The sequence below is a fragment of the Anomaloglossus baeobatrachus genome, chromosome 2 (assembly GCF_048569485.1).
Source record: "Anomaloglossus baeobatrachus isolate aAnoBae1 chromosome 2, aAnoBae1.hap1, whole genome shotgun sequence".
Lineage (NCBI taxonomy): Eukaryota > Metazoa > Chordata > Amphibia > Anura > Aromobatidae > Anomaloglossus > Anomaloglossus baeobatrachus.
Genome location: NC_134354.1, coordinates 720,915,359 through 720,941,874, shown reverse-complemented (window position 1 = coordinate 720,941,874; position 26,516 = coordinate 720,915,359). Strand labels below are relative to the sequence as shown.

Genomic DNA, 26,516 nt, shown 5'->3' with positions numbered 1-26,516 from the left:
AGATACACCTACTTCACTGAGAGTGTTCTGGACTTCAGTTGATGTTGTGAACGGGTTCTTCTTCACCAAAGAAAGTATGCGGCGATCATCCACCACTGTTGTCATCCGTGGACGCCCAGGCCTTTTTGAGTTCCCAAGCTCACCAGTCAATTCCTTTTTTCTCAGAATGTACCCAACTGTTGATTTTGCTACTCCAAGCATGTCTGCTATCTCTCTGATGGATTTTTTCTTTTTTTCCAGCCTCAGGATGTTCTGCTTCACCTCAATTGAGAGTTCCTTAGACCGCATGTTGTCTGGTCACAGCAACAGCTTCCAAATGCAAAATCACACACCTGTAATCAACCCCAGACCTTTTAACTACTTCATTGATTACAGGTTAACGAGGGAGACGCCTTCAGAGTTAATTGCAGCCCTTAGAGTCCCTTGTCCAATTACTTTTGGTCCCTTGAAAAAGAGGAGGCTATGCATTACAGAGCTATGATTCCTAAACCCTTTCTCCGATTTGGATGTGAAAACTCTCATATTGCAGCTGGGAGTGTGCACTTTCAGCCCATATTATATATATAATTGTATTTCTGAACATGTTTTTGTAAACAGCTAAAATAACAAAACTTGTGTCACTGTCCAAATATTTCTGGACCTAACTGTATATATACATATATATATATATACATATAGTGGCTTTTTAGGTCTAATGTAACCCACACAGTCTTGACTTACGGCTGGATTGTAATATAGTGTCTGAAATCAACAAGTTAAGCCTTTGTGTGGAATTTTGTACCAGAGTGTATTGCCTAAAGCAGGGGTGGGGAACCTATTTTCTGCTGGGGGCCATTTGGAAATTTCTGCCAACCTTCAGGGGCTGCACAAAATTATCAATGTGAAAATAATGTGAAAATAAACCGGCTATATTTGTCAAACAATTAATAAACTCACCCCTACTGTGGTGGTTGTAGCTGCTTCTGTTTGGTGCGGCTGTGATGTTTGGGGATACTTATGTGGCTTCTCACAACTGCTTTTCCAGATTTGTCTCGGTCTGGAGCGCAGTCTCATCTTGTGAATATCACGGCACAAAAAAGTGTAAATCAAAACTTAAATTTATATTGGTCAATCACTTGACCCAAGTGGGATAAAAACCTTCTGTGACAAGCTATTAAGATTGTGCATTGTGAGTTATGGTAACCTTTGCTACATCAGTAGGTGGAGAAAAAATGTGGTATTGCCATATTTTTCACCATATAAAGTATATTGTACACGTTTATTATTGATTCTTTTTTCATCCCTAGTAAATATTTAAACATTTAAGGAAAAAATATGACTTCTGAACTTCTTTTATATTATCATAACTTTTAGGGTGCATTAGACATCTTTATAAATCAGTCCGAGATGGGACCTCAATGCACGGTCTCCCGCCCTGAGAGTAACAGCTTTATATATTTCTATGAATCTGGCATGCACAAATCGGGAGACGCATTTGCGCCGCCCCCGTGCCAGCAGCTGGCGCTGCTGGGGTCAGAGCCTCCAGGGGAGGTGGCTCGAGACTCTCCGTACCCGGGGGTCTCGCGGACACGCCGAATAAATGGGGGGCGTATAGGTACGGACTGGGCCGTATTGAGTTCATGATGCCACCCACGGTGTGTGGTGGGGTAGGACACCACCGCTGCTGTGACGGGGCACCCGGGGGAGATGTTGTGCAACAAGTTGTTAACCCCTCCGTGGGCAGAGATGGTGGCCCTGGGACCCGGTTTGTTGCGTGCAGGGGATGGGGTGCTGGTGTACTCACAGTTAAAAACACACACAAGTCTCTGCTAAACCAAGATGGTGGTAGCCGGTGCCGCGGCCGGTTGTGTTCTGGTCCCCCACCCGGCTGGTGGTCTCTATCCTGTGTCTGCACCTTTTTAAGTAGAAATTACTTCCTAGTGTGAAACCTAGGAGTCCGCTCCCGGCTGGATGTGGCCCAAGGAGCCGTGCCCGCAGACGCTGGCCCGCGGGATCTATGGGCCTTGGCGGTGACCTCTTATCCCGAATCAGTGGGCTGTTGTCTTCTATGAGGGACTTTGGGTGGGACAGAACCTCTAGTCCTAGCCTCAATCGGTTAATTAACCAGCTCCAGTCGATTCTGGCTTCTGGCTTCAGGGTCCGAGTACCCCCCTTTGTGCTACGGTTTCCGGGTCGGTTCCCTGTGTTGGTACCGGCGGGCTACAACCCTGTCCCGGTCCACCTCGTTTCCACCGAGCCGTCTTCCCGTGTCCTGCCAACGGAGACCACCGTCTGCCTCCTAGCCACTGGCACCAGGGCTCCTACCCTGGTACCTGTCAGTTTACTTCATGCCTGTCACACAGGCCTGCCCTCCACTCTCACTGAACTCTAAAACTGATCTGAGCTGAACTCCTGCTTTCCCGCCCCAGGGCTGTCTAAACCCCTGGCTGGACGTGCACCAATCGCCTGGCAACGCCCACTTGTGTGTCTATCTGTCTAAGGGAGTGACTAGAGTTTAATGGTTGGCTGTGTGTTTCCTAATGAGGGAACGGTGTTATGCAGGGGCCTATTTGTGACTACCTGCTTTTGCCAGGGTGTCACACATTACAGTCTGGTCTCATGCTGATTTATACTGATCTAACAAGAATTCCATTATACCAATAAGACAATGGAGACAGGAGATTCATGCAAAATTGAATTTTGCATGAATCTACTGTCTCCATTGTCTTGTTGGTATAATGGATTTGTTGTTAGATATTGCATTTGGGTGTCATGCCTTTAGCTGTTTTTTGGACTAAATTGCGATATTGATTTATACTGATGTCTGAATGTACCCTTACAATGATAAAATAAGGGTAAAGATTATAGTACTTAAAGTGAATATGTCAGCAGGTTTTTGCTACCTCATCTAAGAGCAGCATAATGTAGGCAGAGAGACTCTGAATCCAACAGTGTATCTGTTACGGGGTTGACTGCTTAGGAAGGAAGGTGTGAACAATCCTAGGCACAACCAGGGGTCCACCTTGCTATGGGTGGAATATAGCTGCTAAGAACGCAGAGAGCTGGACGGACAACCGCAGACCAAAGTAAAGCTTGGTACTAATGAGCGCACTAGGTGCTGTGTTAATTGCACACAGATGTAACACGTAGTAACAGACAAGAAATGAAAGTCAAGCAACCTGCCTGTATGCGGTGCACAACATGCTTAACCAGCATTCACACCGAGACTATGGACGCAATTCAAGCGACCTCCTTATATGTGGTGCACAGCACGCTTACCCAGCGCACACACTGACCTTAAAAATGCAGGTCAACTAGGACCTGCCTATATGCGGTGTACAGCACGCTTAACCAGCGGACACACCAGCACTAAGATACAATTCAAGCGACCTGCCTGACACCCTCACACCATAAGGATGAAAAAGACTGAGCGCCGGCCGTCGGCGGCGGCGCCGATATATCACCTAAGCACCACCCCAAACAAACTCACACCCAGTCAGCGTGGGTGTCATCCACCGGCCAATCTAAGGATGCCATGTCATCAGAGCAGCTGACATCCCATGGCCAATCAGAAGGTGCCACATCACGCGCATCCTCAGTGACCCTTTTTTTTGGACTTTCAGATTCAGCCCACACATGTCCAGTAGCCCGTTCTCCACACTTAAGGCCCCATTACACACAACGACATCGCTAACGAGATATCGCTGAGGCCACGGAATTCGTGACGCACATCCGGCGTCATTAGCGACGTTGTTGCATGTGACACCTACGAGCGACTGCTGAAAAACGGCAAAAATCGTTGATTGTTGACATGTCGTTCCTTTCTCAAATATCGATACCAATTTTGGACGCAGGTTGTTCGTCATTTCTGAGGCAGCACACATCGTTGCATGTGACATCCCGGGAACAACGAACAACAGCGTTCCTGCGTCCTCCGGCAACGAAGTGGGAGTGACGTTAAAGCGGCTGCTCTCCGCCCCTCTTCTTCTATTGGTGGCCCGCTGTGTAACATCGCTGTGATGCCGCACGAACCTCCCCCTTAAAAAAGAGTTTGTTTGCTGGCCACAGCAACATCGTTAGGAAGGTGTGTGCGTGTGACGCGTCCAGCGATTTGCCCATGACGCACGCACGACAGGGGCGGGTGCGATCGCTAGCGACATCGCTAGTGATGTCGCAGCGTGTAAAGCGGCCTTTAGAATCTGACTGAGGAAATTCAGCCCGCAGAACGTCACGAGATTAAGCCAACCGTTGAGACTGACACCTAGGCAGAGCACTGGCCGCAGAGAGAATATCAGGCAAGGGAGAGACAAAGGGCATCCTGAGTCCGACCCACTCGGGAGGCCATCTCCGGTGCATAACAGTATCACTTAGATTACAGGCTACAGCCTTTCTGACACAATCTGAATTTTTAGCTTTGGTCATCTAGCTGAGCCCAGGAAGCAGCCTCTCTATAGAGATTGTGCATTGACAGTGAGGTGTCAATCACAGGAGGGGGTGTGCCAGACTACCCTGCACATCCCAGCTAGACCCAGCAATAATAACAACCAAGTGATAAAGCTATTACTTTAAGTAAACAGCACAGAGCCTGATAAGAGAGGCACAGTTGATTTTTGTTTTTTAACCCCTACACCATGCTGGCTTCAGCTTACATTGCAAAAACCTGCTGACAGATTCCCTTTAAATCCATATGCAGTAGGATTCTAAAAGCATAGTAAAGCACTTAGACTTTTACCGCAGTAATTTTCAAAGTTTCCTCAAGATCAAGCATTTGCCTTTTTAATGGGAGGAATTGCTGCATTTATGTATCACATAAAACCTTATGGGAAAAGATGATACATCGTCAAAAAAGAACAAAACAAATCCATCTTTTATGGTGACCTTGGCTTTGTATAATAAGTGCAGGTAAAAAAATAAAAAAAGTGATGTCCTTGCCAGCTTTACTAAGAAACATTTTACCATCAAAAATCTCATAATATTCCTATGTCACTGCATTAGCACAAACAACCAAGAAATCCCTCTGATAAAATGAAAGGAAATAAATGACAAACTTTTTATAATTAATATTGAAATAATTTTTTTATTGTCTCAAAAAATACATGTATAAATTCACAATTTTTTTTATTTTTTTTTTATATATAAGAGACTCATAGGGTGAAGTATATATTGTATTTTCCGGGGTGTAAGACGACTGGGCATTTAAGATGACCCCCAACTTTTCCAGCTAAAATATAGAGTTTGGGATATACTGCATATACTCGAGTATAAGCCGAGGCCCATATTTTACCATAAAAAACAGGAAAAACTTATTGGCTTGAGTATAAGCCTAGGGTGGGAAATGCAGCAGCTGATGGAAAATTTAAAAAATAAAAATAGATACCAAAAAAATGTAATGTGCCCATCCTTGGCCCCCCCTGTAGTAATGGGCCCTATCCTTGTGCCCCTTCCTTGGGCCCTCTAGTAATGAGCCCATCGTTTAGTAATGTCCCCTGCACTAATGTACCCATTGTTTAGTATTGTCGTCCTACTGGTCCCCTTCTTGTCCCCTATTATGCCATTGTTTACACACAATAAAAATTGTTCTTACCTGTCCTCCATTCCCACGGTGTCCTCAGCTGCTTCTTGCAGACCGCAGGCACATAGATCTCTCGGTGATCTCATCCGGTGCACGGGGCCGCCGCTGCAGTCTGCTATCGTGGCTTTACTGCACTGGAATGTTTTACGGCTGTGGCCGTGCCACAAAGCATTCAACTGCTGTAAAGCGCTAACAGCAGCGGCGGCTCTGTGCACCGGACATGATCATCAAAGGGTGCTTCTTGCAGACTGCAGGCACATGGACACCCCTCCATGATTGCGTCCAATACACTGGGCCGCCGCTGCTGTCAGCACTTTACAGTAGTTGAATGCTTAGCGCCACCACCGTAAAGCATTCAACTGCAGTAAAGCCATGACGGCAGACAGCAGCACCGTGCATCAGCCTATAAGACGGCACCCGGCAAATAAGACAACTCCCGACTTTTGAGAAGATTTTCAGGGGTTAAAAAGTCGTTTTATACGCCGGAAAATACAGTAACATTGTTACATTGTCCCTTTTACACCATATACATCTAATGGTGGGCTTTAATACATTTTCTGTACTGCCAAAAAATTATGTTATATCCTCCAGGCATAAATACTAACAGGAGTATATTACTCATTAATGTCTATTGCAGCAGCCCATGTAGCCCAGTTAGTATAGGGAATAACTGCTGTCTATTGCAGCAGCCCATACAGCCCAATTAATACAGGAAATCAATGCTTACAGTTGCACCATATCAAAATTGATAGTTAAAAAAACCCCAATTCATCAAGATAAGCAATCACTATATATTGTTATATCATGCCCCAACATACCTATTGCAGTGCCCTATATAAGATATTATTACCAATAATGACAAATCAGTTATTGCCACATGCCTCAGTGAAATTCAATTATTTGCAACTTGCCACAGTAAATAAGGTGCCAGAGGAAAGGGATTTAGTAGATGTAAGGTGCTACTGAGTCCATATAATCAATTAGTCCAATACAAGGTGCTGCAGAGCTAAGGCAGTGAGATATCCAATAGAATTAATGCTAGTTCTGCACTATTTATTATATAAATAATGATAGGGTATAAATGGTAAAATTGTTTAGGTTATATAGACTAACCAGATCTCCAGCATGCCTCGCTCGTTTCCATAGACCCTCCCCATTACTAATCTGGGGCTTAGTGGTAGCTGTGAGCTGTCATTAACCCCTTATTACCCCGACGGCAATCGGGATGAGCCGGGTAAAGTTCCGGGATTGTCGCATCTAATAGATGCAACAATCCTGGATGGCTGCAGGCTGCTATTTTTAGACTGGGGGTGAGAATTAAGCATCGGTCTCCCCAGCCTGAGAATACCAGCTCCCAGCTGTTGGGCATTATCATGGCTGGTTATCAAAATTGGAGGGAGGCACACCTTTTTTTTTTAATTATTTATTTAAATAATTTTTAAAAAGTCGCATGCTGTTCGTCTTATTTTGATACACAGCAAAGATAAGTGAGCAGCTGAGAACTGCAGCCTGTAGCTGTATGATTTATCTGTGCTGGGTATCATAATATGGGGGGACCCTGCACCAATTTTATTATTTATTTATTTTTACACAAATATAGACGAAGACAGCGTCTGTGATTGGTTGCAGTCAGACGCTATCACACAGGCTGGGGGCACTGTCTGTCTGAAACCAATCACAGATACCAGGACTGCCAGTGGGAGGGGGAAGCAGTGAATATGCATGAAGATAATGGGTGTCCCCGGAAATAGAATGAGAGGCCCTGGAAGCAGTGTACAGTCGTGCAGAGACTTTTAAGTATCAAGCGCTTGCTTTACTCTTACTTTCTTTATTTTTTATTTGTTTTTTTTTTATTACCCGGGTGGCTGAATCTGGATGGTTACCCAGAGCTCCCTGAGAACTCTGGGCCCAGGGTCGGTGCTTGGTTTATTTTGAACCTAGGAGGATCCAAACTTTTATAGTCCAGGTCCATCCATCACTACTTGAAAGTTGTCAGACGTCTTTTGGAGCGTTTTGCCATCATTTTAGCTTTAACAAAAATCCTGCTAGCGGTTTCCTCATTATTGAATAGAGTGAAAAAAAAACTGGAAAGTGCAAATAGAAAATAAAATATAAAAAAACATGGATAAACCAGCAGCATAATATAGAGACAGAGACCCGGATTACAGTGACGTGTCATTCACTGGATTGCTTACTGTAGTTTTGTTAAAATCACTGTTTTATCAGCAGGAAATTATCATTAGAGGACTAGTAAACCTGCTGCCATTTAGTCCTGTATAGTCATTATTTCTCTATAACCCCACCTCCACCAGTGATTGGCATAGTGTGCACACAAAGCGGCCAATCAGTGGTGTGGGCGGGGTTATACAGACCTCAGCATTCAGAGACCTCAGATTTGCAGCAGAAAAAAAACAGTGCTTTTATGAAAACTACAGCAGGCAGCCCAATACGTGATACATCACGGGAATCAGGGTCCCTGTCAGTGTTCCTCAACTCCAGTCCTCAAAGAGCCATCACTAGGTCACATTCTCAGGATTTTCCTAATATGGCACAGGTAATGGAATTATCACCTGGGCAATAATAATAAAATCCTAAAAACATGATCTGTTGGTGGCTCTTGGAGCTGGAGTTGAGGAACGCTGCTCAACATTAAAGGGTGCTTTACACGCTGCAACATCGTTAGCGATTGATAGCGATGTCGAGCGTGATAGCACCCGCCCCCGTCGTTCGTGTGACATTTGGTGCTCGCTGCCGTAGCGAACATTATCGCTACGGCAGCGTCACACGCACATACATTGTCAGCGACGTCACTGTTACCGCCGAACAATCCCTCCTTCAAGGGGGAGGTGCGTTCGGCGTCATAGCGACGTCACTGCAGCGTCACTAAGCGGCCAGCCAATAGAAGCGGAGGGGCTGAGATGAGCGGCCGCCCACCTCCTTCCTTCCTCATTGCCGGTGGACGCAGGTAAGGAGATGTTCGTCGCTCCTGCGGTGTCACACATAGCGATGTGTGCTGCCGCAAGAACGACAAACAACATCGTACCTGCAGCAGCAACGATATTAAGGAAAGGAGCTACGTGTCAACGATCACCATTTTTGAACGATTTTGCGATTGTTAATCGTCGCTCCTTGGTATCGCACTCTGAGATGTCGCTAACGGCGCTGGATGTGCGTCACTAACGACGTGACCCCGATGATACATCAGTAGCGATGTTGCAGCGTGTAAAGCACCCTTAAGGCCCTAAGATGGGTTTGCATAATATCTGGTGACAAATTACGCAAAAATCAAGTGTTCTTGTATATCAGACTGCCAGGAAGGATTAGCATTGTTCTTTTTTGATGTAAGGCTAGCATTCAGCTGTTTGGCCATGGAAAACCCATAGAGCTCCTTGCACAACTTTTCTGTGCTGATGTTACAGCTTTAGGAAATTTGGACTCTAGTTTTTGAGCCAACAGAGCATTGGTGACTACTGTATATGCACCATGCTCTTCAGCACTTGCTGACACTGATCAGTATTTTTTTTTATGGTTCCTTGCACTTTTCAATAACATCACTCACAGGTGATTTTCCAGTATTGAGAAGGAAAGAAATGTCATGTATCCTATTACAGGACCGGGCTGGTATCAGTGAGCTCTCTAGAAGGAGCCATTTTCTCATAAATATTAATAAAGGCAGACAAGACGGTGAAGGGTTGGATTTTATACATCTGTGAAATGGGACTAAATGAAGATTCTGAATTCAATGGTTAAGACGCGTCCAATATTTTTGTCCATATGTCATATAATAAGCAACAAAATGCAGAGTTAAACTGCTACTTATTTTCCATTAGTAGCAAAGCTATTGCATAGCATTTACTGATTGACTTTTATATCCTTTGTGTTTCCTACAAGATTTCTCCAGAACAACTGTTTAAGAAATATATCACAGAAGGCATTTTTTGGCTTATATCAGCTACAAAAACTGTAAGTAAGACGTTTGATTTGCTGAATTTAAGGAATTATTTTATACGAACAGTATTAAAGAGACTTTGTCAGCACAGAATGACTGTTCAAACCAAGTACAGGCATTCGATGCTCCCTTGGTGCGGCCAAATATTAAAATCCAGCTACTTGTTTTTTTTCCACCCCGCCCCTTGTTCTTTGATTGACAGCTCAGACATTATAAAGCCAAAGAAGGGAGGAGATAAGTGGAAATAAAGCAGTGGGAAGCTGTAGATAAATTCCTGGCCACACTAAGGGGTACTTTGAACACTACGACATCGCAAGCCGATGCTTGCGATGCCAAGCACAATAGTCCCCGCCACCGTCGCACATGCAATATTGTGTTATAGCTGCTGTAGCGAACATTATCGCTACTGCAGCTTCACATGCACTTACCTGCCCTGTGACGTCACTCTGGCCGGCGGCGGCGACCCGCCTCCTTCCTAAGGGGGCAGGTCGTGCGGCGTCACAGCGACGTCACATGGCAGGCGGCCAATAGAAGCGAAGGGGCTGAGATGAGCAGGACGTAAACATCCCGCCCACCTCCTTCCTTCCGCATAGCCGGCGGACGCAGGTAAGGCGATGTTCCTCGCTCCTGCGGCTTCACACACAACGATGTGTGCTGCCGCAGGAACGAGGAACAACATCATAACATCGGTCCTTCCGAAATTATGGAAATGACCGTCGCTACACCGATCATACGATTTCGACGCTTTTGCGCTCGTTAATCATAGTAAAAACTATTCACATACTCCGATGTCGACAGCGACGCCGGATGTGCGTCACTTTCTATTTGACCCCACCGACATCGCACCTGCGATGTCGTAGTGTGCAAAGTACCCCTTAGGGTGCACCGAGCGCCTGTACTTGGTTTGAACATTCATTCTGGGCTGACAGAGCCCCTTTAATTATAAATGTCTTTTGATTCAGCATGGAGAATGAATTTGACAATTTTTCTTACTTAATTATTTACCTATTTCCTATTTCTATATTATCAAAACTTTTTTTTTCCAGATATCTTAGCAACAACTGTATCATGTACTTGCACGAAGGGGTTTTCAGTCACTTACAAGAATTACGATGGCTGTAAGTCTTGCATGCATTAATATAATTTTTATCTATTTTTGTTTTTTTGATCTGCTCAGCATGTAGGATGAGTGCAAATTTCTAAAAGCTAATGTCATGATCCAGGCTGGTATCTGCCACTCTGGTTTCTCCCAGCTCCAGCCTGGTCAGGTCATGGGTTAACCCCTCCCTGTCTCGTTCCGGTGTCCAGGACACTATATCTTGACGCTACACCTCCAGTTCAGCACCAGTGATAGTCTATGCCTCATTGTGTGTGTAGCTGGCTCTCGTGAGATACCCAATCTGTCCTGCCATGCACCCTTTCCCGCCTATCTTGTTTCTGTTTGGCCTATCCCGACTCGTCCGGCTTGTCATACCTTTGTTTGTAGTTTGGATTTCCCGGTACTTGACTCACGGTCCTGTCCCTGACTTGGTCTTGTCTCTTCGGCTTTTTCTATTACCATTCTGCTCCTGACCTTTTGCTTGCTTCTGACTCTGAATTCATTCACCCATGGTACATTGTTTTGACATCCTGTTGCTGACTCGGATCCCTGACTACTCTGCTGCCACCTTGTGGTGTCTTTGCTGTACTACTCTAGACCAAGTCTTAGTGCAGCATGATGTTACTCTGCTGCCACCTTGTGGTTGTTTGCTGTACTACTCCGGGCCACATCTTAGTACTACGTTAAAGCTAAGTACAAAATATGATAATGAATGTTGTGAATAATGGGTTACTGACAAAGCAAATGATAGTAAATGCCTAAATGCCTATACCTGTGCTCTTCTTTTCTCATATGTCCCTTCTAGAGATGTTAGAAAGTTTCCTGACCCCTTTATTCCCCAATGTGAAAATATTCAATTTTGGAGTTTTATTTGGCACACATAAGACAAAAGATGAAAAAATATATACCCTCATATTGAATTTAGCAAATATAGCTTAGCAATTGCTTTTAAAATATACTTATTATTTTGAAAAACTTTTTGTATATTACAGTTCCTGCATAGTGTTGCTGATTGGCGGGGGTTGAGGTCCTGAGACCCCGATTGACCAAATAAAACACCACTCTGAAGTGTGAAGTTCCAACATGAGCTATGTGGTGTACAGGCTTAATATGTATACAGTCATGGCCGAAAGTGTTGGCACCCTTGAAATTGTTCCAAAAAATTAAGTATTTCTCCCAGAAAATTATTGCAGTCACATGTTTTGTTATAACGTTTATTTGTTTGTGTGTATTGAAGCAACATAAAAACTGAGAAAAAAGGAATATTAGACATAACTTCACAGAAAACCCCAGAGATCACAAAGACAACATTGTTGGCACCTTTACAAATTTATGGGTAAACAACTTTGTTTCAAGAGTGTGACAATCATTCAAACTCCCCTGTGGCAAGTAACAGGAGTGGGCTATATGAAAATCACACCTGAAACCAGACAAAAAGGGGAGAAGTTGACTCAATGTTTGTATTGTGTGTCTGTGGGTGCCACAGTAAGCATGGAGAACAGAAAAAGGAGAGGAGACCGATCTGATGACTAGAGAACCAAAGTATGAACAATCTCAACATTTCAAGACAATGACCCGAAACATACTTCAAGAAGACCCCAGAAATGGATGGAAACAAAGTGCTTAAGAGCTCTGAAGTGGTAGCAATGAGGCCGGATCTAAATCCCATTGAACACCTGTGAAGAGGTGTGAAAATTGTTGTTAGGAGAAGGCGCTATCACATAGGAGAGACCTGGAGCAGTTTGTAAAAGAAGAGTGGTCCGAATTTCCAGTTGAGAAGTATTCAAATTGTCTCTCCAGTAAAGGAGACAAACTCTAGCACAGCGCCACCTATTGGAAGTAGCGATCCTAAAAGTCACAAGTGGATTTTCAACAATCCTTTGCAATATGACTCAGGATATATAAGCCAGATCAGAATCCCAATTTGCAGTTGAGAAGTGTAAGATGCTTTTTGATAGTTATAGGAAACGATTGGTTACAGTTATTTATTTCAAAGGTTGTGCAACCAAATATTGAGTTGAGGGTGCAAACAATTTTGTCCAGACCAATTTGAGGCTTTATGTGAAATTATTTCCAATATGCGTTTTTTCCTCTGGTTTTTTTTTGGGTGGTTCCAATACACACAAAGGAAATAAACATGTGTATAACAAAATGTGTGTAATTGCAAAAGTTTGGACACACCTTCTCATTCAATGAGTTTTCTTTATTTTCATGACTCTGAAAATTGTAGATTCACATTGAAGGCATCAAAACTATGATTTAAAACATGTGGAATGAAATACTTAAAAAAGTGTGAAACAACTGAAAATATGTCTTATATTCTAGGTTGGTCAAAGTAGCCACCTTTTGCTTTCATTACTACTTTGCACACTCTTGGCATTCTCTTGATGAGCTTCAAGAGGTAGTCACTGGAAATGGTCTTCCAACAGTCTTGAAGGAGTTCCCAGAGATGCTTAGCACTTGTTGGCTCTTTTGCCTTCACTCTGCGGTCCAGCTCACCCCAAACCATCTCGATTGGGTTCAGGTCTGGTGACTGTGGAGGCCAGGTCATCTGGCGTAGCACCCCATCACTCTACTTCTTACTCAAATAGCCCTTACACAACTTGGAGGTGTGTTTGGGATCATTGTCCTGTTGAAAAATAAATGATGGTCCAACTAAACGCAAACCGGATGGAATAATATGCCGCTGGAAGATGCTGTGGTAGGCATGCTGGTTCTGTATGCCTTCAATTTTGAATAAATCACCAACAGTGTCACAAGCAAAGCACCCCCACCGTATCGCATCGCATGCCATATGCTCGTCTGGGTCCAGCCTATGGGCTAGAGAAGAACCTGCAAAGAAAAATTAAAACACCTGAGATCACTGGGAGGAGTGTGCAGACAAAGGACATGACTACATAATACAAAATGCAAGAGTTGCCGGCACTTCCTAATATTATAGTCTAAACTGGTGCAAACTAGTGAGAAAAAATCGTCCTACTCTCCGGCATGAGAATCGGACCGATTTTTTTCATACGCAACAGTAACTACAGCCTAATTATAATTAAATAACAACACTTATACTCACCTCATGTGGTGGTGCCATGTCGGCTCAATACCGGAATAGCGAACAGTGTTATGTCATGCAATCCCACTTGCCTGTGTGCTGGATCTCTGTGACCACTTTGGTTACTTGCTGCCTTGTACATAACACACATACCCATAGACTTGTCTTCTTTGTGAAGGTCACTCTCCACTACACACTGTTCTCTGGAAAAACAGTCTCTTTCACTGCACTCTATCCCCACCTACTGTGGGCTAATCCAAACTGTTAACTGTCTCTGACCCTGCAGTCTGTTGCTGGACAGACTTAACATTTCACCCAGTTCTATGCAAACATTATAATACTTTACCAACACTGCTATGCTTTATACCTTAGCCTAATTCACATACATTGTATTATCAACACTGCTACATCTTACACATTGCTATGCCTTACATAATACAGAAACACAATACATTTCACAGGACAATCCACACATTATGCAGGCAAACATTAACTTTATCTTAACCTATGTCCACCAAACCCATAATAAACATTACACATCAAAATTCACATTTCCTCAATAGGATTTGTGTCTTCAGAGCGGAAAATGACAGCCTGTCCACCTCCTTACATTATTACATCTATGTGGCTGCTTATCTGTGTGCTAAAACAGAAATTAGTGGCTGGAAACCATCTTATTGTGTTCTGCTATGTTTGGCAAAAATCACAGCAGCTTCTCTCCTCCCATCAGCTATCACACAGAGTTTTACAAAAACTTCACCAACTGTCATGGACTCTGTTCAGATTGCACATTTTGACACTCCCCCCAATGGTTTCTTTGGGTATCTGGGATCAATACAGGCATCAACCTGCTGTATGCTGATTCATAGGCAGGCTAGCAAGAGTTAATATATGCTAGTCTGCTTGCTCCTTTACTCACATGTTGTGGGGAGACCAATCACATCTGCTTGCCTCCTTTTTATGCTGGTGGAATCCTTCTACCCATGACAGCTATAGTTTATTCTATGTTGATCTTTGAGGTGTGGTGTCCCAGACTCTCTGGTGAAAGTTTTTCTTAAGTTGTGCACATTGCATGGAGCGGTTGTGGACTTTACCCCTGTTGTTTTGTATTTCCTTCCTGCTCTTGTTTTTCCTTCTGAATCTCTTATTGTCTTTACCTTTTTGTGTGTGCGTTCTGTAACGGATCTTTGGTTCTTTCCTAGCCTGTCTTTATCTGTGGTTTTTCAATACACTCCTGTCGTGTCCCACCCTGGATGGAGGGGAAGAGGGTATCCGATCAGGAATGGTCAGGAGCAGGACCAGGAAAGAGACACAGGCCTCTCCACCATCAGGAGCATCCCTGAGATTAGGAATATTATAGGGTCCCCTAGCTTGACGGACAGCTTAGGAGCTCCAGTTACCCGCTGTCCCAAAGTCATCTTTACACCAGCTCACAGTTGATTGCAAATTAGAGATAAAGCCTGCAGATGGGAAAACTGGTAAAAAATGCAGGATACAAGTCATCTAATGGACATAAAGAGTTTTATTTCTCAATTGCACCCAGGACTGCTTGTTCTCAAAAGTGACTTGAAAGTTCAATTTCCTTTTAAGATCCCTAAAGTGACACAAAATTAAAATTCATGAATAAAAGAAAAAAATACTCTGCAAAAAAACAGATTATAAATTGAAAATAATTTGGGATTTTGGACGATTATCAGACTGAAAAAGTAACAGTAAGAATTCTGTTGTATAAATATTTTTTATTAGAGGTATTTATAAGAGAAGGGCTCAATCTAATTACTTGATATATTGCTATTGAGCTCCTGATGTGAAGTGTAATTATATAGATGCTCTAAGGAATTTAAGAAAGATTGTAAACCATGAGGAAATTGAAACACCATAGGATTATATAGGATTTATGAGCAAGCAGACAGGGATTGGAAAGTAAAAATTCTTATCTAGCTGAGCAAGTAATGCCACAAATGTACTGTATAAAGTCGCTTTTAGATCATTCATGTGAAGTTTAAATCCAAAGAATATCCGGCATGTTCTCTCAAGTGTGCCCTGCTCTGTTAAAACACCTGGCTGCATTGAGATAACAGCAGCAATGGAGCTAGAGTAACAATCTTTTTAAAACAGAAATCCCCAAGCATTTTTCACAGTGATAAGTGCTTTGTATCAATGACTCTCAGTATTTATATGATATGCATGCAGTTTCAGCACCAAGAGATACACCCTGAAAAGCCTGAATCTTAATGCCAAATCTGTAACGGTGCCTGCCAATCTAACATTTACACTACTGGTATCTTTTATATAGAGTGCTATTTGGGCCCCCTCAGCCAGGAGGTCTAGGATGTTACTTCAGCCTCTGAGCCTGCTAGTGCCAAGAGACACAAATATCAAGTATACCTTCCACACCTGTGTTATTTGACCACATTTCAGGTTACTTCCACCCTCTATAAGGCCTCTTTCAGACGTCCGTGTTTCAGGTACGTGGAACATCCGTTTTTAACATGGATGCCACACTTACCCATGTTATGCTCTGGAGTTACCCACACGGCCATGTTTTCACACTGACTGTGTGACCCCTCGTGGCCTCACACGCACACACGGAGACATGTCCATTTTTTCTCCGACAGCACGGGTGTCACATGGACCGCACATTGATGTGATCCGTGTGACATTAGTGTGACACAAAGCAGAGCAAACACTGGTCTTTGAAATAAAAAGATTTTCTATATTCACCTGTATCCAGCGCTGTTTTCTTCGGCTCTGCTGCCTCCTGCTCCTGACCGCTGCTCATTATATTCATTGATTATTCACCGCAGTGAGGAGCTGGAAGCTGGAGCATCACGGGGACAGCACCGAGGACAGCATCGCCGGGTACAGGATCGCCAGGGACAGCGCTAAGGACAGCATCCTGGAGGACAGCATCGCTGGGGACAGCATCGCCGCATTTCCGGTGACAGATGAGTATTCAGCAAGCAAGCAAGCAGTGTGTGTGCAGTCATGTCCAGGAGGTTATTGGAGTTCCCAATGAACTCTGATGAACCCATGAAGTAACTGTGGTGACACCCGCTGTAGTGCGAGTGTTGCGGGGGTGTCATCAGGGGATCATCAGAGTTCATTGGGAACTCCAATGACCTCCTGGACGTCACTGCACACACACACTGCTTGCTGGATACTCACCTGTCACCGGTGATGCGGTGATGCTGTCCATGGTGCTGACCCCAGCGCTGTCCCCGGCGCTGTCACTGTGATGTTCTGGCTTCCAGGTCCTCAGTGCAGTGAATATTCAGTGAGTATAATGAGCGGTGGTCAGAAGGAGGAGACAGCAGAGCGGAAGAAAACAGCGCTGGATACAGGTGAATATAGAAAATCTTTTTATTTCAAAGACCCGTATTTTCTCCGGTATCTGTCACACTGATGTCACACGTATGGAAACACAGATGTCACACGTGCACACACGTTTGACCATACCAATGCGTGTGGCTTGTACCTGATTAAACACAGACATCTAAAAGGGGCCTAACATAGACAGTAGGGTGTTCTTCTTTGCTTGCCCCTAACTCTTAAGTACTTTCACAGTGCTATCCCTTCCAATGTATACTCTTCACAGTCCAGTATAGTTCAGGACTGTAGTGCCAGGCCACGCTCAGGCTTACCATATCTTACTGCAGTCATCTATGAACCCACAAGGATTTCCCTTACCTCCTAACAGGATCTAACTACAGGTGCTTGATCACACAGATTCACTCCAAAAAGGCCTACAAAAACACGATATTACTCTGCATTTTTCACTCTTCAAACTGAACTGGTGAATGGAGATTAAATGCTAAATGCTCTGGTATCTTCTTAAGATCCCATTCCCATGACAGTTTTTTCTCATACAAGTGCTATCCATGTTTTTCATGGATAGCACTTGTGCCTATAATAGTCTATCTGATAGTTCACATGTCTAATTTTTTCCCGCAGAGTGGTCTGCAAAAATGTAGAAAGGTTATTAGATATTGAACTGAGTATCGGATCATATTTGCTAGATATGGGCGAATAGTGAAACATTTGGGTTTGGATTATGCTATTCGAGTACTATTCCAGTATTCATCACAAATAACAAACCTATTGCAAGTCAATGGGGAACTCGAGCATTTTTCTTCAAGAACAATGCTTGGGTTTCCCATTGACTTGCATTAGATTCGTTATTTGTGACCTATACTGGAATAGTACTCAGTATTCAAATAGCATAATCTGAACCCAAATATTTCACTATTCGCCCATCTCTAATATTCGCCAATGCAAGTCTTTGCCACCTGTGTGCTCTCTGTTTTTCATGGACTGTTTGATAGGACAACCTTGAGAAACCTCAAGAAAAACTGAAGAATCGCTGACAAAACCCTGATGAAACTCAAGCAGTTTTTTTTGTGTACAGGAAAAATCACTGATGTCTGAATGAACACTGTACAGATATAGATGGAAGATTCATGCTCTTCCTTATCCGTGCAGCACACAAATTGAAGCAGCAGCAGCATGGAGAACATTATACAAAAGAACTGGGCAGTGTAGCTGTGAATCCAGAAAGGAAAGGAAAAATATCAATTGGTAGAAGCTGCAGCCAAATCTTCCTGTCTGTAATTGTCTTGGCAGCTGCTAGAAAACAGTGGAAACTAATATATTCCATTGATTTTAAATCTAAAGGTTTTGCACTTAGAGCCTGATTCATAATTTCCATTTTTAAGTCATTTTTCTATTTTGACTTGTGGTTTTCATTGACATGTTTTGTGCCAAATTCATTACAATGACGCATGTGATTCATAAATTTTGTGCAATGCCTAAAATTTACTTTTTTTTCAGTAAATGGTTTTGCAATTTTTTAGCAGGAAAACCAGCACGTTTTGAAATATGTTGCAAAAAATGCATCAAAATCACTGGCATACATAACTAGAGTTGAGCGCGGTTCGTGGTTCGCCAGTTCGAGGTTTGAGTGATTTTGGGGGGTGTTCTAGATAGAACTAGAACTCGAGCTTTTTGCTAAAAGTTCGGCAGTTCGAGTTACGTTCGAGAACGGTTCGATCAGCAAAAGCGTGGCTTTTTACAGCTACAGTGTGCAGGGAGCCATCACTGGCAGCCTGCGGTAAGCTGGTAACCAAGATAAATATCGGGTATCCAAGCAAAGCGCTTTGGTTAGTAACCCGATATTTACCCTGGTTACGTGTGCAGGTAGCCGACACTTTTCCGTTCGGCTCCGCCCCCCTCCTGCACTCGGCATGTACACATGTGGCTCCCTGGATAAACCAGGATGTCACAGGTACTGCAACAACACACCCCACACCCCGGTTAGGCACATCAGTCACACACACAAATCCTTGTTGCCTCCCTCCAGGGGCTGATGTCCACACCAGGTGGGGTGGAGCCAGGCGGTTGGCCCCACCCACTAAGGAGTACACAGTCCTGGAGGCGGGAAAGGAAGAGAGAGTAGTTTTGGAGTGGAGTGGAGAGAGTTGAGTGAAGTGGTAGTTGAGGAGCAAGAGCAGACTGACTGTGTCCGGGTACGTGGCCCGGGCACCCAAGAGCAAGGTTGGCAGACGGTGGTGACCATCTGCAGGAGAGGCCGATTGACGCATAACCGTAAGGACCGGGGACGGGCGGTTGCCTGCCGGTACCGAACCAGGGAGCGAAGAGAAGCCAGCACCATTCGGCAGGGCCTACGGACCCCGACCAGGCTTGGAGTCGCCGTTAAACCGGTCCAATCCGTCAGCGACGGGAACCTCCGGGGTTTCCCAGCAGCAAAGACGCGACTGAAGGCAACCGCTCAACCGTGAAGGGAAATACAGCTACCGCCACAGCTAGAGTTCCCAGGGCCAGAGCCTGCGGGCAAAAGGGGCTCCTCTGGCAAATACACCACTGGGGAGCGGGTTACCGGTGGGAAGCCATCGGAGCTGAAAACACATCACAGGTGCAGGGAGAGACAGTCACCACCAACCTACCGGGAGTGACCACCGCAGCCGCCTGCGGGACCCGTCCATCCAGCAATTTGTTTTACCAGAGACTCCGTGTACGTTATTGGCTGAGTGAGTACTACCGTGCCGTCTGGCACTGCACTGCCCCCGCGACCCTGCACCTCACCAAACCCCGCCATCCACCTTACAGTCACCATCACCGGGCCCCGGGACCACCAAAACCCCCTACCCATGGAGGGGAGAGAAACATCTCGGCTGCTCCCTGTCATCACTCCCGGGATCCCCGTCCAGAGCAGCGGTGGTGTCCCCAACCTCACCACAAACCGTGGGTGGCGTCACGGACCGACTTCCCAAACCCCAAAAACTATTCCCCTTTCACTCACGGGCGAGGAGCGCCGCTCGAGTCCCCGGATCCGGCCCACCGCTCGAGCCACTAAGCAGCAGTAGCAGCAGCGCCGGACCCGAGCGTGGTGAGCACAGCGTCCCCTCCTCCGCACGCGACACACACACACACTCACACTCACCTGTCCCCAACCATGCAGTCCCTGACACTGACGTCTTCAGCGCCACATGACCCCGCTAGGCTCCACCCACTTTGCACTCCGCCGCCCACACACATGGCCCTGCTAGGCTCCACCCACTTTGCACTCCGCCGCCTGCACACATGGCCCTGCTAGGCTCCACCCACTTCGCACTCCGCCCCCCCCGCACACATGACCCCGCTTGGCTCCACCCACCTCGCACGCTGCACACATTACCCCGCTCGGCTTACCTGCAGTGATGTAGTCCTGCCCCCCCACCTCAGCACTGTCACTGTCCTCCATGGCCGCCGCTTCACATCTCATCTCGCTGCGGAGCCGAGACTGTCACTTGTGGTGACGTCACAGGCTCCCGCGATACTTGGCTGTAAAGTTGGCGGTCATTGAAGTCAGTGACAGGTCTGCTATCAGCAGTGAAGGAGATCGTCATGCAGGTATTGTACCTCACTGACAGCAGCACTTGTTATGCCCTGCAGTGACCTGGGCTGACCTAATAATGTTAGCTCAGATCACTGCATTGCTCTCCCAGCCAAATGGTGAACATTCTGTTCTTCATTGACTGGGACAGTGACTATGGTACGGATCGTCATGGGAATGCCTTATTGGATTACAGCAGACCTGGATTTGTTTTTCTTTCTAATAAATTGGTGAAAGAGGGAATGTGTTGAGGAGTGTTTTTATAAAAATGTGTTTGTCATTAATTTTTTTTTTTTTTTACTGACTTGGTTGGTGATGTCGAGTATCTGATAGACGCCTGGCATCACCAACCCCAGGGCTTGATGCCAGGTGACATTACACATCTGGTATTAACCCCATATATTACCCCGTTTGCACCGCACCAGGGCACGGTATGAGCTGGGGTGAAGCACCAGGATTGGCGCATCTAATGGATGCACCACTTCTGGGGCGGCTGCGGCCTGCTATTTTTAGGCTGGGGAGAGTCCAATAACCATGGACCTCCCTAGTCTGAGAATATCAGACCCCAGCTGTCTGCTTTACCTTGGCTGGTGATCCAATTTTGGGGGGACTCCCACGTATTTCTTTTTTTTTTAATTATTTAATTTAAAATAACAGCATGGGGTGCCCTCAGTTTTGGATTACCAGCCAACTGCCAGCTGTAGTCTGCAGGCTGCAGCCATCTGCTTTACCCTAGCTGGCTATCAAAAATAGGGGGAACCCCACGTCATTTTTTTTATTTATTTTTTATTTTTTTTGTAAATACAAGGCTAAGCACCCCTTAGTGCCACATGAAAGGCACCAAAGGGTGAAAAAGTACAAAGTGCAGGAGAGTAGGACATTGTGTCTTTCTGCCATTATAATGACAGACAAGACTGATATGAAGTGTACAAGCACAAGAAAATCACCAGAGCACTCTACGCTGTGAAAAGCAGTAGAAAATGGCACTGGAGTGAACATGTGACCGCCTCAAATAGGCTGAAGCTATGGATCCTGGGTACATTTATGCATTTTCCCTCCTTCAGTTTTTTTGCAGTATGCAAAAAAACGGAAGGCACACGGATGACATTCGGATGACATACGGACCATATACGGAACGGAAACGGATGCCACACGGATGCACCTATGAAAAAAACGAACCGTTTTTTGTGGACCGCAAAAACGGATCGGTCGTGTGAATGTAGCCTTATTCTAATCTGCCGTTTATAAACAGCAGGCAGAAATAAGTAAATAGCGCCCCCCACCGTCAGAAAATCTCCGGGGTGTCAGGGGTAGCCGAGACCCTGTACATCATGATTCAGGCCGGTTTTCCCGATCCCCGCTCACGTGATCACCGGTATACACCGTATACCAATGATCACGTTACAGTAAATGACAGCGCCGGTAAAAAAAAAATTATCTCCCATCTGGCATGAACAAACATGTCAGATGGGAGATAAATCTCCTCCCCGGTCCCCTCCGGTCCCCCGATGTCGCCAAAGTGACCCCCGACCCCCTCCTGGAAATCCAAGATGGCCGCGCGCACAGCAGTGCGCCGGCCGCATTCACCCTACTCCTCTGATTTCTGTCGCATGTGCCATGACACATGCGACAGAAAACTCCTCCCCAGGCCCTGCCAGAACACCCCCTATAACACCACCAGTGTTCCCCGGTGTCCCACGGTACCTGTGCAGCGTTGATCCCCCGCGGCCCCCTCCTTCACAATAGACGCTGCCGCATGCACAAAGCGGCTGTCAGCTCAGCTTCCTGTGTTCAGACACAGTGAGTGGTGGTAACCATGCATCTGTAAGCTACTGCAATGCCCTGCTCATGAGGTAAGGATCATAGTTGATCAGGAGAGCTATACTATATTTCCAAATGGAGGTATTTGATTTTATAGTTGCACTGCTGAACGACTACCAAACATGAGAGTCCGTTATACGCCGCAAAAAAAATGTCTAAATAGCGAGCTCTGTTGTTTAGTATTCAATCAGCTGGATAACTGGACTTAAAGGGGTATTCCATCTCCAAGATCTTAGGTGGAATAGCAATAATATCAGCAAATACCAATATTTGGAAATGTAGAATAGTTCTCCTGATTAGGCATGCCCTTACCTCATGAGCAAGGCATTGCAGCTTTGGTAGCAACAGTTACGACATGGACTCTGCTGCTGTGGACCCGGGGAGAGTGGGTGCAGATTCATTGCACCCACACTCCTAACATGGAGGGTCTGCACTCCTAGAAAATGGGGGATACATTCCCTGAGCGTGTCCCCCCATATTCTAGACGGTCCAGAGTCATCGTGGGACCCCCTTATTTCTTTTCCTTACAATAAATTGGTGAAAGAGGGAATGTTTTGGGGAGTGTTTTTTCAAATAACATTTTTTTTGTCTAATGTTTTTGTTAGTACTGACAGTTTGTGATGTCGGGTATCTGATAGATGCCATGACATCACAAACTGCTGGGCTTGATGTCAGGTGACTTTACAACTAGTATCAACCCCATTTATTACCCCGTTTGCCACTGCACCAGGGCACGGGATGAGCTGGGGTGAAGCGCCAGGATTGGCGCATCTAGTGGATGCGCCACTTCTAGGGCGCCTGCGGCCTGCTATTTTTAGGCTGTGAAGGGCGAATAACTATGGACCTTTCCACCCTGAGAATACCAGACCACAGCTGTCCGCTTTACCTTGGCTGGTGATCCAATTTGGGGGGACCCTACTTTTTTTTATAATTATTAATATTTATAAAATAATTATAAAAAAAGAGCCTGGGGTGACCTTCACATTGGATCCCCAACCACGGTAAAGCTGCCAGCTGTGGTTTTAAGGCTACAGCCTTCTGCTTTACCCTAGCTGGCTATCAAAAATGGGGAGACCCAACGTCATTTTTTTTTTTAACTATTTTTTTAAATAAAAAAAATTAATGGGCTTCCCTGTAGTTTGATTGCCAGCCAAGGTTACGCCAGGCAGATGGAGGTGGCAACCCGTAGCTGTCTGCTTTATCTGCGCTGAGAATCAAAAATACCGCGCTACGTCATTTTTTTAAAGATTTATTTTTACAGCACTGTGATGTCAGGCAATCAAAATACAGGGAAACCCATTTTGTTTTTAGTTATTTAAATAAATAATTAAAAAAAATATATATGGGCTCCCGCTGCATTTTTTGTATTGCTAGCTAAGGGTAATCCAAGCAGCTACTGGCTGCTAACCCCCACTGCTTGGTGTTACCTTCACTGGCAATGGAAAATCCAGGGAAGCATTTTTTTTTCTTTTTGCCAAAAAACTACAAAAAAAATGACGTGAGCTTCACCATATTTTTGTATGCTAGCCAGGTACAGCAGACAGGTACGGCTGCCCCCAACCCCCAGATTCCTATTTGTACCCGGCTGGGAACTAAAAATATAGGGAAGCCCTTTTTTTAATTATTTCATGAATTTCATGAAATAATTTAAAAAAAAACGTGGGCTTCGCCCCATTTTTGTGTCCAGCCAGGTACAACTAGGCAGCTGGGGATTGGAATCCGCAGCACAGGTTAGCCTGAGGTTTCTGGGCGCCTCTGCTGCAAATTGCAATCCGCAGCCGCCCCAGAAAATGGTGCTTTCATAGAAGCGCCATCATCTGGTGCTGTATCCAACTCTTCCAGCAGCCCTGGAGCCGGGTGGCTTGCTGGGTAATCATGAGTTAATACCAGCTTTGTTTTACTAGCTAGTATTAAGTCAGAGATTCTTAATGTCCGGCAAGTTTGACCCAGTCATTAAGAATCTCCAATAAAGAGTTAAAAAAAAGACACCACACAGAGAAAAAATACTTTAATAGAAATAAATACACAGACACACTTTGAGGCTCCATGTTTATTACTCCCTCTTATCCCTCCACGATCCATGCTCTTCTGTCTTTCGCCTTCAGCCCATGCAGCTCTGCTACATGAGCAGCACAGCATGGGAGAAAGACGCTGCTGCTCCCCGTGCAGTCTTCACTCCGTGAGTGATCAGTGCTGCTGGCTGTTAGCGGTAACGTTACTGACTCGCCCAACCCAGGGCTATGGGACACCCGGTGCCGGGCCGGACTAGTCCGGGGGTCATCAGTGGTGGCGGGGCCCGGCTCCGTGGCCCTGGTGGGTGTCAATTAGTATGGCTGGTGACGTAGGGGTAATTAAAGTGTATATTTGTCGTGACGCCACCTGTGGTTTGCGGCTATTAAGCCGCCGCTGCTGTGTGAGGCTTCCAGGGTGATGGAATGGCAGCAATGGTGGTACTGCTCCCCACAGGTGGAGCGGTGCCCCGGGGACACTGTTGGTGCTCGTAAGTGTCTATGCAGATAAATAACTGAGGCAACACCAGGGGTGCAGTTTCAAGGTCTTTACTCACAGTTCTTGTCAAGGCCTGCAGGAGCTTTTGGACTGCTGTGACCACCGTCAGGGACCTCCAGGGACAGAGGAGCTGTTTCTGTCTTGCCTCTCCATTTTTTGTTTTGCTTGGATGGAATATTAATATTTTTATTACCAATAAAGAAACTGTTTTTTAAGAAAATTCTACTTTCTCCTGAAGTTGCTGGAATTTCTTCCTTTCGTCCTGACTCCATTAACTCCTTGTCGTCCTCCACCAGGGGCTCCGACCCTTGATGGCGCCCACTGGGACTCCGACCCAGCGACGGTCAACAAGTCAGACAAGGTCCTCCTCCTTCCACCTCTTGTGCTGGGTGGCATCTCCTGGAGAACTTAAGGACGTTCAACAAAGGCAGGAGGCATTATTTCTGGAGCCGGTCCTTTAAAACTTTCAACTCGAACGTTTAACTTCAGGGGTTAACTTACGGATGCGGTTACCATTGCAGGGGACCGTACTGTGCCAATGTCGTACGCGACACCGGACTTCTTCTCCAGGCACAATACATCCCCGGGCTCTGAACCTCCAGCGGGAACGGTGGCGGGGGCAGCGTACATTGTACCTCTTGATCCCGGAGTGGTGCTTCACAGGGCTCACTCGTCACGGTGCTGTCGTGTCCTGGCTCCCAGCTGAGGAGGGATGCCGTGGGGGTCTGCGTGGCTTTATCTTCACGCGACACGGCTGCTGCGGCGGCCCTCTGTTCCTGGGCCCACACCACGGCGACCATCCTCTGGACTTCCGCCTTCCAGTCGAGCACCTGCTGCAGCGTCTGTGCTCTCACCCGGACACAGAACCGACCCAGCTCCCGCTCCAACCAGGCAGCGGTTCCCACGGGGAGCTCACTCGGGCCGCGATCCTCCACATCAAAAGCCACTCCACCTCCTCCACTTCGGAGTCCCGCCATGCCGCCGACAGGGCTGAACGCAGACATCTTCCGTCCGCTCTCCATAGCGGGCACCGCTTCGTGCTCTTCCTTGCAAGATCAAAGGGGGCGGGGCTTACTTTCGCGCTCTTTCTGCAGGCACGCGCCTCTTCTTCCCGCGCTCAGCCAGGCTAATGGCAGCAGTTTTTTCAGTAAAACTCAGTTCTTTCACAGTCTTTTCAGGCGCACAGTACCCAGTGGGTCCGGGCACGAAATCCTGTTCGTGACGCCAAAGTTGACTCGCCCACCCCAGGGCTATGGGACACCCGGTGCCGGGCCGGACTAGTCCGGGGGTCGTCAGTGGTGGCGGGGCCCGGCTCCGTGGCCCTGGTGGGTGTCAATTAATATGGCTGGTGACGTAGGGGTAATTAAAGTGTATATTTGTCGTGACGCCACCTGTGGTTTGTGGCTATTAAGCCGCCGCTGCTGTGTGAGGCCTCCGGGGTGATGGAATGGCAGCAATGGTGGTACTGCTCCCCACAGGTGGAGCGGTGCCCCGGGGACACTGTTGGTGCTCGTAAGTGTCTATGCAGATAAATAACTGAGGCAACACCAGGGGTGCAGTTTCAAGGTCTTTACTCACAGTTCTTGTCAAGGCCTGCAGGAGCCTTTGGACTGCTGGGACCACCGTCAGGGACCTCCGCCGATCCCGGGT

The 26,516-nt window shown here is 46.0% G+C and overlaps 1 protein-coding gene across 2 annotated transcripts in view; it reads left to right on the top strand.

Moving 5' to 3' along the window:
• The window catches only part of RXFP2 (relaxin family peptide receptor 2), a 449,786-nt gene that overhangs the window by 354,760 nt on the left and 68,510 nt on the right, over nt 1-26,516 (top strand). For both annotated transcript variants that reach the window (XM_075337353.1, XM_075337352.1), the window contains 2 exons: nt 9,443-9,514; nt 10,547-10,618. In XM_075337353.1, the coding sequence (XP_075193468.1) occupies nt 9,443-9,514; nt 10,547-10,618 (144 nt within the window). The remainder of the gene's footprint in view (nt 1-9,442; nt 9,515-10,546; nt 10,619-26,516) is intronic.